The 16065-nt window shown below is 40.3% G+C and overlaps 1 protein-coding gene across 2 annotated transcripts in view; it reads right to left on the bottom strand.

Moving 5' to 3' along the window:
• Nucleotides 1–16065, bottom strand: part of DOCK1 (dedicator of cytokinesis 1) — a 277133-nt gene that overhangs the window by 229639 nt on the left and 31429 nt on the right. Inside the window, exons 6-18 of one of the 2 annotated variants that reach the window (XM_071749684.1) lie at nt 15633–15781; nt 12460–12595; nt 12000–12157; nt 11464–11545; nt 10919–11054; nt 10508–10580; nt 7929–8008; nt 6128–6253; nt 4724–4848; nt 4400–4498; nt 3250–3322; nt 1445–1548; nt 840–1023 (exon numbers count right to left, since the gene is read on the bottom strand). In XM_071749684.1, the coding sequence (XP_071605785.1) occupies nt 840–1023; nt 1445–1548; nt 3250–3322; nt 4400–4498; nt 4724–4848; nt 6128–6253; nt 7929–8008; nt 10508–10580; nt 10919–11054; nt 11464–11545; nt 12000–12157; nt 12460–12595; nt 15633–15781 (1525 nt within the window). Of the gene's footprint in view, nt 1–839; nt 1024–1444; nt 1549–3249; nt 3323–4399; nt 4499–4723; nt 4849–6127; nt 6254–7928; nt 8072–10507; nt 10581–10918; nt 11055–11463; nt 11546–11999; nt 12158–12459; nt 12596–15632; nt 15782–16065 lie in introns of both variants that reach the window. The other variant, XM_071749683.1, reaches the window with a different exon arrangement.

The following is a 16065-nucleotide window of genomic DNA, read 5'->3' as shown; positions in this document are numbered from 1 at the left end:
AGAGCCTCTTTTCAGCACCCTCCAACACTCAACTCTGTGACAAATAATATTGCCACTTCCATTTCACTCAGGATTCTTTTGGCTTTTTAGAGATGTGAACTGCTCTGAAGCCAAACTGAGCCCATGGGCAGGGAAAGGCTGCACAGAACACACACTCAGGAGCTGCTTTTGCTGTATCCAGACATTTCAATCCAGGGCTGCATGGCAAGCACCCCACCATCCATTCACAAGGACAGAGTCAGACCAGAGTCCCCCCTCTACTCTGCACTGGTGAGGCCACACCTGGAGTATTGTGTCCAGTTCTGGGCCCCTCAGTTCAAGAAGGACAGGGAAGTGCTTGAAAGAGTCCAGCGCAGAGCTACTGAGATGATTAAGGGAGTGGAACATCTCCCTTATGAGGAAAGGCTGAGGGAGCTGGGTCTCTTTAGTTTGGAGAAAAGGAGACTGAGGGGTGACCTCATCAATGTTTTCAAATATGTAAGGGGTGAGTGTCAGGGAGATGGAGTTAGGCTTTTCTCAGTGGTGACCAGTGATAGGACAAGGGGTAATGGGTGTAAATTGGAGCATAGGAGGTTCAAGTTGAATATCAGAAAAAATTTTTTTACTGTAAGGGTGACGGAGCCCTGGAACAGGCTGCCCAGGGGGGTTGTGGAGTCTCCTTCACTGGAGACATTCAAAACCCACCTGGACACGTTCCTAGGGGATGTACTCTAGGGGGCCCTGCTCTGGCAGGGGGGGTTGGACTAGATGATCTTTCCAGGTCCCTTCCAACCCCTAGGATTCTATGATTCTATGACCATCCATCCCCACTCCATCTGTGAGGAGTTCTGTGAACTCACCATTCTGGGTAAGCTTTGTTGAACAAACCAGAGTAGAAATCTGGAAAGAGTCTTTGCTGATGGTGCAGCTCCCAAGGTTCTGCATGCTCTTCCCTGTTGCAGAGTGTCCCTTTTCCTCCAGCTCTATTTTAGTAGATGGCAGACTTAAATAGGTTGAGGCATCCTCCAGCTTCTTTGCTTCTGCCTGCAGTGGTGTTGCAAATGCAAGATGAAAAAATTCTAAGATATCTAGTAAAAAGCCTTAGCAATAATAAAAAAATATATTTGCTCCAGAAATTGAGCTGTCAAATGGCTTTTTCACAGCAGTAATTTAGCACAAATCTGTCCACAGATTAGAGCCACAAGGGGATATTTTAAAGGGCTAGAGATGCAACTTTGCCCAGCCATGAAAACACACATAAAACTAGATAAAATAAGCACCAAAATTAAAACATGAAGCATACACCAGGTTTACCAATCTGCCAAAATGCAGGTTACACAGTACTTGTATTTAGAGAATAGTCCATAACACATTTTTTTGTGTAAGTCTGTAACAATAATTAGCTAAAGTAGTATTGCCAACAAGCTACCTACTATGGAAACAATTAAGGAGCTCAGAACTCTACCTTGTAAACTATGAGGTCGTGCTCTCCATCTCTCAAAGTTGTTCCATCATATCTCATGAGCTTCACAAATGCTAGGGCAAATATTTTCTCAGATTTATCTTTGGCTGTTACAAAACAAACAACAAAACCATAATGAAGTATCTCCTCCTAGTACAGGCAGTCCACCTAATCTCAAAACCATGGATACACTATCAACAAATCACCAAACAAAAGATTCTTAGGTGGAAAAAAAGTACAAGAAACTGGGGGAGTCTTCTAAGCTCAAGACAAAACCAAAAATGAGAAATAAATGCTTAAGAATCTGATCAGAGCAGAGGTAACCAGATGCTTAATATTCCTACATTCAGTGTGTTTATTTAGAAAGCTGAATTAAGGCACCTTTTTAAAAATAAAAAATTTGATTCAGGGTTTTTTTTTTTTTGAGTTAGAAGATGCAGAGGCAATGTGCTCATTACTGAGAATGATGATTTAAAGTTCAGCACAGAGGATCTCATCAGGGCTCTGCCATTTATTGAGGGAATATTGGAAGTAAAGCAGGGATTGGATCTCAGGAGCTCAGTTTCTGAAAGTTCACCCACTCTATAGATGACAGGAACTAGAAATGCATTTGGTTTGCTCTCATTGTTCAAAATCTATCATCAAAAGTAAAAAGAAAGCAACAGAGCAAGTAAAAAGCAAAGTAAAACCAGAAGGGGAAAAAAAAATAAATAGACTTCAGACAAGCCAAGCAGCCTGTGAGAAAGCCCTGCAGCCCTAAGGCACAGCCTCTAATGAATATTTAAACCATACACAACTTAAATTTTTGAGTCAACATAAAAATATTTCTGACTCTGGTAATTTGTAATGCACAATCATAATTTTGACACTAATGACACTAATTTGCTGCACGTTGTCTTCATTAGCAAGTACCATTGCCTGAGCTAAGTAAATCTTTTATTAATGATCAATTTGCAAAATATACACTTTCAATTAAATAACCCTGATGGGGTAAGGTACTACCCAGGGTATTCAGGGAGAGTATTACACATCTTCAAGTGCATGCAGTGGATACTACATGATTAATCCTTTTGCCCATGTCTTTAGTCTACAAAAGAAGTTTTCCTACAGATTCTGAAAGGCTTCTCCATCAAGTGAGGAAGCCCCTGTGATAACTCTATGGAACAAGAGTCATCACAACCAAGGCCAAGCCCCAAACTTCCCTGCAAAACAACAAATGGAAGATGCCTTCCTGTCTCCATCTGAACCTTAACTGCAAAAAGCAACTCAGCTCCCACCAATATCCCAGGGAAGCTGAGGAAAACCACAAGCTCTCTAATATCTTTTAGACCAGAACTACCTCAAAAGGACCACAACTCAGACTGCAAACCAGAAATTAAGTTGCTCAGCACGTGAGTCTTTAATTACTGATGCCAAGCCCACTATAAACTCTTTCACTTTCCCATTTCACACGTGGGGTTGTTAAACATCTTCACAACTCCTTAACCACCTACCTTCTAAGACACACAAGACCACAAACCTTCCAGTTGCTAATGGAAAGATTTATCCACCAGCCCTTTTATTTGACTTGGAGAAATAACTGGGCAGGGAAGGAAAAACTTGATGTCAGTGGAGTGGGGAAGAAGTAACAGGAAAAAGAAGCCGAGATGCTAACAAAATGAGCTGGGGAAAAAAAAAAAACCAAAACCTTATCCCTGCACTAAAAGCTATTACAATAATCATTTAAAGATGAGGAACTTTCTGCCTGTTTCAGCAGATTTTGGCCCCAGACACTGACAATATCATAATGAAGAAGCTGGAGTACTCACAGTCCTGGGATGATCGATGGCGGAACGTGAACCTCAGGTGGCTGCGGTTCACATCCTCGATGGGGATGGCAACCTTCAGGCATTGGGAAGGAGGGGAGGGAAGGAAAACAGTCAGTACAGTCCCATCAAACACCATCAACCACTACCCAGCCTCATCCTGACATCTTTCAAAAAGAGTAATAGAAGCACCAGTTTCATTTGGCTATAGAAGAGCATGGAAGGGTACACAACTCCCCAGGAAAACTCCCAGCTCTTGCACTACGTAAGACAGAGGGAATTAAGCAAGCCTGGTCCTTAAGGTACTTGACAAGACCTGAAACTTCAGATTTTGGGCTGTAACCTCAAAGCCTCCCCTACATAGCTCAGGAATGAGCCTCTCTGGAGTTTGACTGGAAGAGATGAACTTAAACAGAAAAATTTAGAATTCTTAACATCTCATTACTGATGCAACACTTGTACTACCTATACTGAGCCACATGTAACCAGTGTGCACAGATGCAACCAATGCCCCTCTCCCTCAGGAATTTTTGCTGGAAATGTCATTTTTTCATCACCCCAGCATCCAGGTTCTGTGCTCTAAACTATTCCCAACACATCTGCATTTCTGCCATTCCCTCCCAGCCACTTTCTGGCTACAGATGCAGTGAGAGCACCTCTGGATTTCAAACAGTGTGGGGAGCAGCTCTAAGTCCTTTCTCAGGAAGCTAGACAGAATATGGTTTATGAAGCTAACATCAGCCTCTGTAATATTAAAACCTGGCATTTCAGCTAAAATATTACCACCCAAGCAAATTAATCAAGCTTAAACCACCGGCCAGAGCCCAAAACACTGATGAGTTCAACACTGTGGTAATTGTGTTTTAATATTGATATCCTGTTTCTTTAGGTCAGGTTCATGGAAACAGAGAAAACCCTTCCTAAATAGATGTTGGAGTGCCCCCATCTTGACCAAAAGGGTGAAATAAAATCCACTATGCAAAGAAAACCAAATCTGTTTTCCAGAAGTCTCTGAAAGCCTTTTTTTATTGAGCTATTCCTTTTGTCTAGTTCTACAGCATCTCAAGCTTTCTTTCTCAAGGTTTTCCACTGAAACCTTTATTAACTGGATATTAACCCCCCCCAAAGGAAGAGAAGGCAGCAGCCTGAATACCTTCACAGTCTCAAACCAGCGAGGTTGCTTCACTTGGTAATATATTACTGACTTGTACTCTGAGATGGCTTCATCACCAGCACCAGGAAAAATAACACTCTTGAAGACACAAAGAAAGGAGAAAATGTTTGTCTCAAATTCCACTTTTTCATTCAAATAAATGAAAACAATAAATCAGTGAAGTAGGTCAAAAGAAGACAGAATGGCTCAAGCTTCTCATGGGATGAGCAGAGTGCACCACATGGGAGAGAATTTTTGCAAAAAAAAAAAATTAAGCTGAAAAGATATGTACAAAAATGAAGAGCACCCACATCACTTAAATACCTCTAATCTTTTGCCATCTTCATCATACACAGACACTGTCACTTCTACATTCTTTGCTGTTGTTTTACTGCCTTTGTCAAAATCCCCCTGAACCAACGTGACGTAGATGTCATTACGAACGTCACCTGCAAGGAAAAGCAAAGCACAAAGTTCTCAAAAAGTTCCCCACTCTGCCTGTTGAGTTGTGAAGCCAGTGGTGAAACACAGAAAGCAACCCCCAACACCTTTTCCTAACAGCAATCAAACACATTCATGGCAAAACATTTAAAAGCCACGGGAGAGTGAAGGTTCAGAAATAAAAGGACTGAAAAAACTTTAGAAGTCTTAGCACAATTTTAGCTGAAGTCTGAACTATCAACTCAGTGCAAAACATTGAATTTAAACAAAAAAGAGAAGCATATCCCATCATCATGAAGAGTATGTGCAGTATCACTCTAAAATCACCTTGGTTCTCAATTATTTATTTTTAACACAACTCCTTTCGTTATTAATTTGGGAGGAATAATTCAACAGTCATTACTTATCCCATATACAGATATTTTGTAACTTCCAGATATTTAAGCAGTCTACAGAGGTCTGTTTAACTTGTTAGATTTGTGGTTTGATGGGTTTGCTGCTTAGGGGTTGCTTTTAGCTGTATTTAGCTTGGTGTCTTAAAATGGTCTTTTAACTACACCCTAAGTCAATTGCAATTTTGAAAACAAATTATGAAGGCAGGAAATTTCCAATAATTTAATGTGGGAGATGATCCTAACAAGCAGAGGTGCTGATGCAGTTACTCCCTACTCAATATGAAGTAAAAGATCTGATGAACACAGAGGCAGCAACAACAGGGAGAGCTGGAACTGGGATGGTTTTTGAAAATATCTGATGGATCCTCCAGAGCCCATCAGTCTGAAAAGGACCCTGCAGGGGGTTTCTGTAGCCTGTTACTTATTGACAGCTTTATTTTGAGAAGCACCACAATTTGGTTTGTTTTTTCTAAACACCAGAACTGAAAATCCACGGAATCCCTGTATATGTATTTTAATAAAAAAAAAAAAAAAAAAAAAAAAATCACATCCACCCTCGCTAGGAAGAGAATATGAAGCATATATACTTTGCCTATATTTTTCTTCTTGGAGAAAAAGGAGAATTTCCCCTGTCAACATAAAACCACATAGTTTGAGGGAAGCTGTAAAGTGGGGTTTTTTTTGATGAAGCACATGTGGCAGGTATTACCTAAGTGTTTTACTTTTATTTTAAAACAGACAAAAACCTTTGATGAGCCATTATTTCTAATGTGCACCATGCCTCAAATTATTTTTTTTTCTCCCCTTAAAAAAAGAAACAAACCTTCCATACATACAACTACTTAAAAAAAGTTAAAATGTAACAAAGCAGCACTCATTCTCAGTGTCTTACCAGGCATAATAATCTCAGGAAAACCCATTTTCCGAGCCACAGCTGTTGACCTATCCACTAAGTGTGGAAATTCTTTCCTGATCTGATGAATATCTCCTGGAAGAAGCTTCAAAGTCACCCACAAACCTGTCGTGTAAAAATCACAATTGTTAAACCTGTGTTAAACCTGTGTCTCTTCTACAGGAAAAAAAGAGAAGAGGCAGCACTGATTTTAATGGCAAAACACATAGATTACAACCAGTCAATATGGAGATGCCAAGATCAGGCATGTACCCTGAACTCATTCATCACCAGCACCCCCCTAAGTTGTTTTTACTGCACTGAGAAAAAAAAAAAAAAAAAAAACATATATATATATATATATATACATACAGCATCAGCTTTACACAGCTCACTTTCTCCTCTTCAGCAGCAGAAGCAGCCACTAAAAAGCTGCTGCTTGTCACCCAATATCAGGCACATTTGGTTTAAGAAAGTGAAGAAAAAAAAAACAAACCACCAACCAACCAAAAAAACCCTCAGAAGTGTCTCACACACTTGGTAAAGTGACTGGTAATCAAGTTTAATCACAAAATAATTACAGCAACAATTTGCAGAAAAAAAAAAAAATCTATGAAAAATATTAATCTGTAAAAAAAAAAAAAAAGTGGGTTATCCTGTTACAGACACCAACAAACTAAGCATTCATTTTGTACACATTTAGCAGCCAGCTTTCCTTTCTAGTGACATCTCTTACAAAATGCTACATGCTGCTTTGCTGCTAGAGATGGTTCTAGGGGCTGCTGTCTCCTGAAGCAGTGACTGTACCTACACTGCCCAGCTGAGCAACACATCTTAATCCTTTGCTGTTTGGGTGCCTTCTGGGGGGAAAGAACCTGAAACAAATCAAAGCAGCTGAGAGGTTTTCTCCTTTCCAACACACATGGGCCACAGGTGAAAACTGAGGAGGGAGAGTAGGTTGAAGGTTTCCTCTTGAGTTAATGGGTAGTTAATAAAATTTTAAAAAATTAAATAAATATTTGTTTACTCTTAATTAAAAACAATTAAAAAACAATCAGCAGAAAACAATTTTCCTGGGATCTGTTGTTCAGGTGTCTCTGACAAGTGGCACAGACATTCACAGCCCCAGTGGGTGCTGGCAGCTCCATGCCAACCTGCCTCACACTGACTCCCCCCAAAATATTGGCACCAGTAGAGTAATAACTGAGCTGTTCCACAGCCCCCTTGTTCCTGGCAGGCACATCCTGGTCACGAGGTGGGGTACAGACACACAGAAAGAACACAGTAGGCTTTGGAAGCCAACTCAGCTTCAGGGCAGCAGAAAGGATGTGGGTGCCCAGCTCTGGCTCCATCCTCACCCCAACCAAGGTCTGGAAGGTGCTGTGCTGGCAGGAGCAATGCCCTGGGCTCCTGGAAAGGGAGCCAAATGCTGCCAGAGCAGCTAGGTGGAAAAATAAGGTGAAAGGGAATATCCCTGCCTTCAATACAAGGAGCTCAATGGCACAGGAGCTGACTCCATCATCACTTCCAGTCCCGACTAAGCAACAGAGCAAGATCAAACCACCTCTGGAGTTCACACAGGGCAGGGGGGGAAGGTGCAGGGCTGGAGGGAATGTCAGAACACACCCTGAAGGATGGGGGAGAAGGGAAATAAACCCTGCAAACATTTTCTGTTACCACCCAGCAGCGAGCAAGCAAAGGCACAGAACGCACCCTCGCTTCCTCCCAATTCGCACCAAATCCGTTTGCCCACGTCGCAGAACTTTTAGGTACAAGGGTGTATAGAAAGAGCAGTACCTACCCTGACCCTTGTGGTTGACTTCTTTAGCAGCAATCACTTTGTTTATAACAGTCTGAAGGAAATCATTCTCCCCTGCCACCCTGGGTGAAAAACGGGATGATATGTTCAGCTGCTTGTGTCGAATGGCGTCATCCAACGCTAGCCTGGAGGATGCACATGACGACCAACACCAGGAAACAGAGGGTCACAGAAAACCAGAAGTCACAGTGACAAGGGAACACAAAAGATCGTATCACAGTTGTGACAAAGAGTATTTATTAGTCAACGCAAGACAAAGGACAGGAAAAGGTAACAAGAAAGACAGAGGGAGACCATTAATCAGAAGAACGCGGGGATCTACCCCAGCACACCGGTCACTGCTCCCCAGGAATGCTTGGCAAGGACAGGAAGGGCATCTCCCACCTGAGAACCCCCTTGTTAAGCAGTGAAAACCCACAGAGGCCTTTTTCTCCTTAATATATCTCCAGCAGACCAGCCCTGCAAGCCCTGCAGGGTCCCTGCTGTCATTCTGTGGGTTAAGCAGCAGCACAAACCCCCTGGAGGAAAAGCTCCCCTAAATCTCCCAGAAGTGGCACAGGAGAAGAAAAGCAGATCATTCAAATATTCTGTTAAGCTTGATGAATAAATGAAAAGATGGAAATGATATATAAACAGCAGCATTAAGTGTCATTTAAGAAATCCTGCCAAGTGCTTTTGACAGATCATTGTGTTGGTGGCCAGTGAATGAATACAAACAAACAAAGATATGAAAACAGAGTTGCATGTGGTACAACAGAAGCAAAGCATGGAATGAGAAGAAAAATGTGGCTCATACACAGAGCCTAAGTCTACTCTGGAAATAATGACACCAGTATTCATTGTGTGTTTTCAAATTATTCATATTGCTGGAAATATACTTTTTCAGAAGAATGTTTTAATTTAGGTGGGAAAAAATAAATCACATCGTGCATCCTTTCAAATAGCTGATTTATATATACAGAAAAAATAAATCAGTGTTAATGGAGCAGAAAACTAGATGTTCCATTAGCATCCACTTTGATACACAAAGATTCATTTTCACTGTGTACTTCCACGCTCACTAAAAAACAAGCTTGCTATTGTTTAGCACACAATAAACATATCATGAAGGCACTCTTGCCTAAAAACCCCTGCTTTTCTAGAAAAAATGAAACTGTTCTTCTCTTTTTCACATCAACACTCTGCACTGCAGGGAGCAGAACTGAGCCACAAGGGCTGTGGCTGCTCAGCCCCCCAGATCACCTCAAGACCTTGCAGCTCTTGCAGCTCCAAACCACAAGGGCTTGCTGAATTTCTCTCTTTTCCAAAATAGTTCAGCTGATATTCCATTATTCCAAGGTGGCTGAGTTTGGTATTTTTTTTAATATTTTTAAATTTTAAATATTTTAAATTTTTAAAAATATGTTTTAAATGTTTTTTTAAAATATTATTAAAACCCTTTGACTATCTCCAAATACATAAATCAAGGAATTTAGCTAACATAACCATGTTTGGTGGTTTGGAACAAGAAGCAAACTAACACTTCACACCATGGGAAAACTAAGCATTCAGATCTTACACACATTTATTTGACTTATCCCTTCTACCCTCCCTCACTGCATGGAATTAAAAAAAAAAAAAAACTGAAGTATGGCTGGAACAGAGTATTTGCCACAAACACTTTCTGTTAAGCTTTTACTGCTAAAACCAATTTCTCTGAACATGTTCACAAAAATTCAGGCTAATAAACCTGTATTTCTTAACCTTATTTTGTGGTTTTAAGTCAAAACTGATCTTTGATAATATATTAAAATCTTGTATGTCCATACTTTAAAGGACACCATCAACTCCAGATTTGTTATCAGCTAATTTAATTATTATAAAATAATATAGTCTCTGTGTAAAGGTTTGCAGTTTTAGATGACTAAGATTAAGACCAAGCCCAGGTAGCAGACTGCTCTCCTTCCTTCTGTACCAGCATGTGACCAGAACCATCTCCTTTACCATCCAACCCAAACTAAGCTTCCTCATAAGTCTCATGTGATAAAACCAAGTTATGATATTACAGAAGGCATCCTTTAAATTCTCAGCTTTTGTTTCTTCTCCAATTAACTGCAACCTCTACTATGAAATTAGATCTGTTACCAAACTATAATTATCATTTACTAATGTCCCAGAAGTATCTGCAGTGGATGCTGGTAATGCTCCTGATCTTACCAACCTCTGGCAGAGCTAAACCAGCAATGGACTCATTTTAAGCATTTCTCCTATTGCATTAGCACTCTAAAATCTTTAAAAAATAAATTAAAGAAGAATGCAGAACTGGAGATGAGTGTTTTAAACTAAAAAAAAAAAAAAAGAAATCATACTAGAGCGAAGTTATCAGGAAAAAAACCAGTAAGTACTACTCAAGGTAAAATACCACACTGACATAAGTTAACTTCAGAATACCTAAAGATCACTTTAGCCATTCAAAAGTTTAAAATGTCTGGGACTTGTTTTGTTTGTCTTTTGTTTTAATGAGTGTTAAAACTTTAAATTGCTTCAACTTCTGCTTATTCTATAAACTACTCCCTACTTACGGTTGAAATGGTATGAAGTGCTGCTTGTCCTCATCATCAACTTTTCCATTAATTATGTCAGTTACATCCATTACTGCAAAAAAACCAAAGTGTGCTTAATTAAATGACCAAGGTGGGAAGAGGGGCACTGAGGGAACACTCTGGGACAGGAAGGAGTGGTGGTGTCTCAGAGGAGGGATGGAACAGCTCTGCAATTGCAGATTTTTCCTACAGAATTACAACAGGTTGCAAACAACCTTTGGCTTCTCCAGGTAAATGCAAGCCCTGAAGGCTCCAGTAAACCCTCCAGCACAGCAAGCAGTCTGACCAGCCTGGACCAGGGAGCAATTTGGAGTTATAAAACCCCAGGGGAGTTTCACACACCCAACTTTCTGTGCCTGAAAGAGAGATCCAGCACAGGGAGTTACTTACCTGCTACTCCAAAAGGTCTCCTCAGCCCAGAGGTCAATTTTCGGGTGTTGTTGTCCCTCAGCTCCATCCTGCCCACTCGTACAATCTGACAGACAAAACTGATTTTCTCTCTTTTCAGGTCTTTGCTGCCCAGATCCTAGAATGAGTAGTTTGTTTGGATTACTTTTCAAGAACACTGTTCCATTTTTTGTAGGCAGGAGGTTGGCTCCTGACAGGATGGTGCCTTTGCCTTGCTGGTCTTTAGCACCAGGGTAAATTGTTCTGAGTCAAGGAATTTTTGTAACACTAATTAAACATCTTGGCTTCTCTGTAAATTAATTGCTTAGGAGGCCAAATCATTTCTAGTAAAACTTTAAAGTCTGAGCCACCTGCCAGGAATATTAATAATTGTTTATGAGAAATGTCTCGCATGAGCCCTCCCCAGGATCATCACCTGCAGGGCTCATGCCCCAGTTTACAGCTGGGTCATTTCATTCCTCAGTTGCTCCCAAGCTATGAAACAAGTGCTCTGAAGCCTGGCAGGGGAAGGAAGCAGACACACTTACAGTGAACACTGCTCGAAGGTTATGCAGTCTGTCAATATCTTTGGGGAGTCCACAGCTTGACCATCTCACCAAGTAGTTTTCACTGAAAGAACAGCATTTGAGGACTGTTTAAATGGCTCACTTTACCACAAGCACATAAAAGCAACTTCAGGATTTGCAGAAAAATATTTAAAACCCAACAGGCTTATATTTCCTGAGTGGAAAGCTGGCATTTCCCTTTGTGTGCATCATTTATATAATAAAAGCAACTTCCCAGAACCAAAGTGTAAGAACCCCTGGGAAGGGAGGAGGAGATGTAGAAAACTGAACTCTCAGGTTAGTGCCAAGGCTTCAGGGGTGTTCACATCTCCCTTCAGCTCTGCTCTTGGGGAGGCAGAGGCACAGCAGGATGAGGAGCACTGAAACCCTGCAATGTTCCCAGGGTGAAGGGACCTTGCAGAAATTTAACTTCCATGAGCCCTCTCATCCTCCAAAACTACCTCACTCCTTTATCTGAGTAAGTACAAAGCAGGGAGTGCACTCAAGAGGAAACTAACCTGATGAATTTTGATTCCAGTGGGTCGTAGAGAGACATCAGGACTTCAGCATCTTCTCCTATTTTACAGACTACGTTTTTTAAATTTACAAATAAAGCAAATGAAGGAGTGGCAGCAAACTTGGCTTGTCTGTTGATATCAATATTCTGCTTCTGAGACTGCAATTCAAGAACAAAAAAAAAAAAAGCTTAAATATAACAGCCTAACAGATATCCAACCACTGCAAAATGCTCCTAAGATGGAGAGATTTTCTGTTGAGTATCTACTCCTATAATCTGTTTATATTAACAACATTAGATTAACAACATATTAGATCAACAACAAGTTGCACACAAGTTTTACCAAATATTTAAGCCTTAAAACTCTTCACAAATGTATCAAACTCTTCATTACCAATGCTAAAAATAAGCCACAGTCTCAAGTCTCAAAAGGAAAAGCTGCAGTGCATAGTACATCTTACTTTTTCTTCCTGAAGCCTCTCTTCAACTTGCTTGGAAGCTATTTCATGTGCTCTGAAAAGGCTAATTGTGCTGGTCTGCTCTGGGTCCAAAATATTGCCATCTTCATCTCTAACAACCAGATCTAAATCAAGAATTCTAAACAAACAAACAAAAAAAAAATGCTGGTGAATTAACTATGCTCAAATAAATGCTTAAAAATACAATTTAACGAAAATATTTGATACATGATAGAACAATTTAGCATGTCACCAGCCCTGGAGGATAACCATCCCTGCCTGGAAGTCACTTTTTCCCACAGCAGAGAAAGAATCAATGCAAATTAAATAGCACAACAGCTGGGGAAGTAATTTCTTAAACAACTAAATCTGCAAGAGACTTTGTCTCCTCCTTCAATTCATCTGACAGCTTGAACAACCACTTCAGTCCCTTTTGTCCCACTCCCCATTCTCCTCCAAAGCAGGCATACTCATGCTTTAGCAAAAACCTACAAGAGAAAAAAAGGCATAAATTGGTTCTCTTTATTTACAGCAGAAGCCAGATTTCTGCCAGCAGAACACTGGGGTCCACACTTCCCTTCTGAAGAGGGGAAGAAGGGTTCTGCTATAATCAAATCCAGCCTTAGGAAAGATCTTTCACATTTTCCCATCTTATTACAGATGGAGAACCAAGGATAAAAAAAAATAAATCAGGGCTACACTGATCTGCATCTCTTCCCATCTTCCCTACAAGTGACCTCCTCACCTCCATTTCAACCCCATATGGTCCCTATTTTCTTCTTCAAACTCTGCAGTCTACACCCATGATGGGGCTGCTCTAAATTTGGCTTTGAAATGTTTGATCAATGAACTTAAATCAAACCTGCAGTGCCTAATAAGCCATCCAAAGACATCTCATCCATTGAGAGTAATTTCCCTTTGGACATGACCCAGTCACAGGAGCTCAGCAGACTAAGATGTGTTTAATATCCTCAGAGGATCTTTCCTCACCCCTGAAGGTGTTAAACCAAGCCTTGAGAAGGGTCAACACACAAACCCCTCCAATAATGGCACTGCACTGACTCAAAGATGGACAAAAAAACCTCATTCAAGCTGCAGAGTGCAGGCAGCAGCCCATTAACATCTCCTAAGCTCTACTCTGTACCTGGACATACTCATGAAACTCTCTTAAGCATCCCTGGAACACCAAGCTCCCAGATTAATCTTTCAGTGAGAAAATGGTTTCACCATTGAAACCAAACAGAAAAATAGCCAAAATTGTCTTGCTCCTCCCTACTACTGTTTCCAGCCCCAGCAGGAGACACTGACCACTTGTATGGTAACCACCAGCCCTGGATGAACAAAAGCAGAGACTCCTCTGCAGGGGAAAAAACCATCCTTCAGCCTACAACACACCTACAGGACAGGAAGGTTTGCACAAGCTGTCAAATAAATAGAAGCAAACACTCTTCTGATTTAGCTCCTTTGTTTTATCCTCTACCTTGCAAATGATGCTTGGAAAAACACTGACACTTTTTCCTAAGCGTCCCAGTTACAGATTTTTTTGCAGCTGAACAAAAACCATGTTTTCACAACACAATTACCTGACCCAATTTCAGGAAAACATTAAAAAACACAAATTCATAAAAGCATTTTTACTTCCTCAGTTATTTTGACAACAGGCGGTGAAAGCGCTGTCTCTGTTTATAGAAAAAAAAATAAATCTTGATTTCTGAATCAGTATTTCAGAAAGCAGGAAAAGTTGGTGTATGATTAGATCAGAAAACATTTATGAAACGCATAATGAATTCATTCTGTCTGGATTCTGAAATAATCACTCGTGCTTATTGAAAACAAAAGTGAATATATGACTCCATTAGAAACATATGGTATCTTTCACTTGTGAGTATTTACTCAGACGTTCAAACTCACTTCCCTCCTGCACTCCACAGAGAATGTTCTGATCACTTAATTAGTCCATCAGAATGTTATGAATATAAAGTGCAGCACAAGATGTTCCATTGTATCTGAAGGCTGAGCATCTGGAGGTTATTCAGTGTGACTGTAACAAACTCCTTAGCCAGATGGGAAAATACAGTAGCCAAACAAATATCAACAACATCTGGTTAATTGCCTACCGAGGTACAACAGTCCATATCTTGCATTATAAATGCTAATTACTGACTGGAATGCACTTACTGATGATTATTTTTAATTATTTTTTTTTAAAGCACAGCTTTTGCTGAGAAAGTGCCTGAACAGAAATACTGCAAATTTGGCAGCTCTTCAGGAATAAAACACAAATAGCTGAAAGCTGAGGAGTTATTTACATCACAAAGGAGTTGAAAACTGGCTTGCTGAAAACTTTTTCCATCCCCAGGTGTGCAGTGGCTGCACAAGGCTGGCTCTCTCTCAGTATTCAGAAGGCTGCTTCTAATAATTTCCTGATTGAAAAGTGAGGAACCACTTCTCAGTTTCAAACAAAAATAGAAAAGCAATAACTGCACTGACAACTTCTAACACTGAGGACTAAAATTTATACTTGAAAAAATTGCCTAAATCCAGACTACTGCTTGGAGAGTTAACACATCTGAGCTACCAACACATCTAACGTATGCACCTTCTACAACTGTCTTTTTTTTGGTAAATATTTCCTTCCCAATCTCCATTCCCTTCTGTTCAACAGATACTTTCTTTTATTAAATCTGTCTGTTAAACTGCTGCTACAGGCTGGACACTACAGAAGTAGAGGAACAATGAGCTGAGCTCTGCTTTTTGAGCCAAATCCTTCAACATCACATTACAGCTATGTGACTTCAGGGCACACACAGCTGGTGGTGTTGAAAAGGCAGTAACTGTTCATGCTGCTGAAGCAAGTAGAGTTTAAATTATTCTTTTTTTCTACTTGCAGTTTCCAACTGACCTTAAAAGTTACAGCTTCCTACCAGTATGGAATTGATAATACCATCAAGCAAGAGTGCTGCATATGGATTCCACTTTACATATTATGATTCACATCCTTTAAAGATGTTGTAGCAGCTTCCTTCTCCATCTTGCTGTAGGACTGTTAATACACTCCTACATCTCTATAAATACAGGAATAAAAAAAATCCTGCAAGAAGTCATCTATAGATAAATGTCTATCACACAAGCTGATTTGCCTTTAAGAAGAAACACTTGGAAACTTGCTCACCAACCTGTTGCCATAATCAATTTTGGCAGTCACTTTCTTTTTCAGCTCTTTGAGCTCATCTTGGGGCAGGGTCCCAGACAGAATTTGAGATCTCCACTCAATCAGATCATAGATCATGTGCCGAACGCTGCGGAACATTTCTCTGTTATCTTGCTGTTTGGAGGAAAAATATGGGTAACCTGTTAGGTTTCAAGTCTCCTGAGCATCTTCTAAACACATAGACAAAACTTGAAAATAGGAATTCAAAAGGGTAATGGTCTGCAATTAGCCCTAAAACAGGGCTAACTAAAACAGAAGCCCTAAAACAGAAACCTAGCTTTATATAGCACAGAACATCGAGTACAAAGAGTCTTATGTATGTAAATAAGGAGATGGGGTCACCTTAAAACCCAGGTCATACACACTTAAGAGCAGTCAATTCAAGGGAAAAATAACTC

This window comes from Heliangelus exortis, chromosome 7 (genome assembly GCF_036169615.1).
Source record: "Heliangelus exortis chromosome 7, bHelExo1.hap1, whole genome shotgun sequence".
In the NCBI taxonomy this organism is placed as follows: domain Eukaryota; kingdom Metazoa; phylum Chordata; class Aves; order Apodiformes; family Trochilidae; genus Heliangelus; species Heliangelus exortis.
This window is presented reverse-complemented; position numbering and strand designations above follow the sequence as displayed.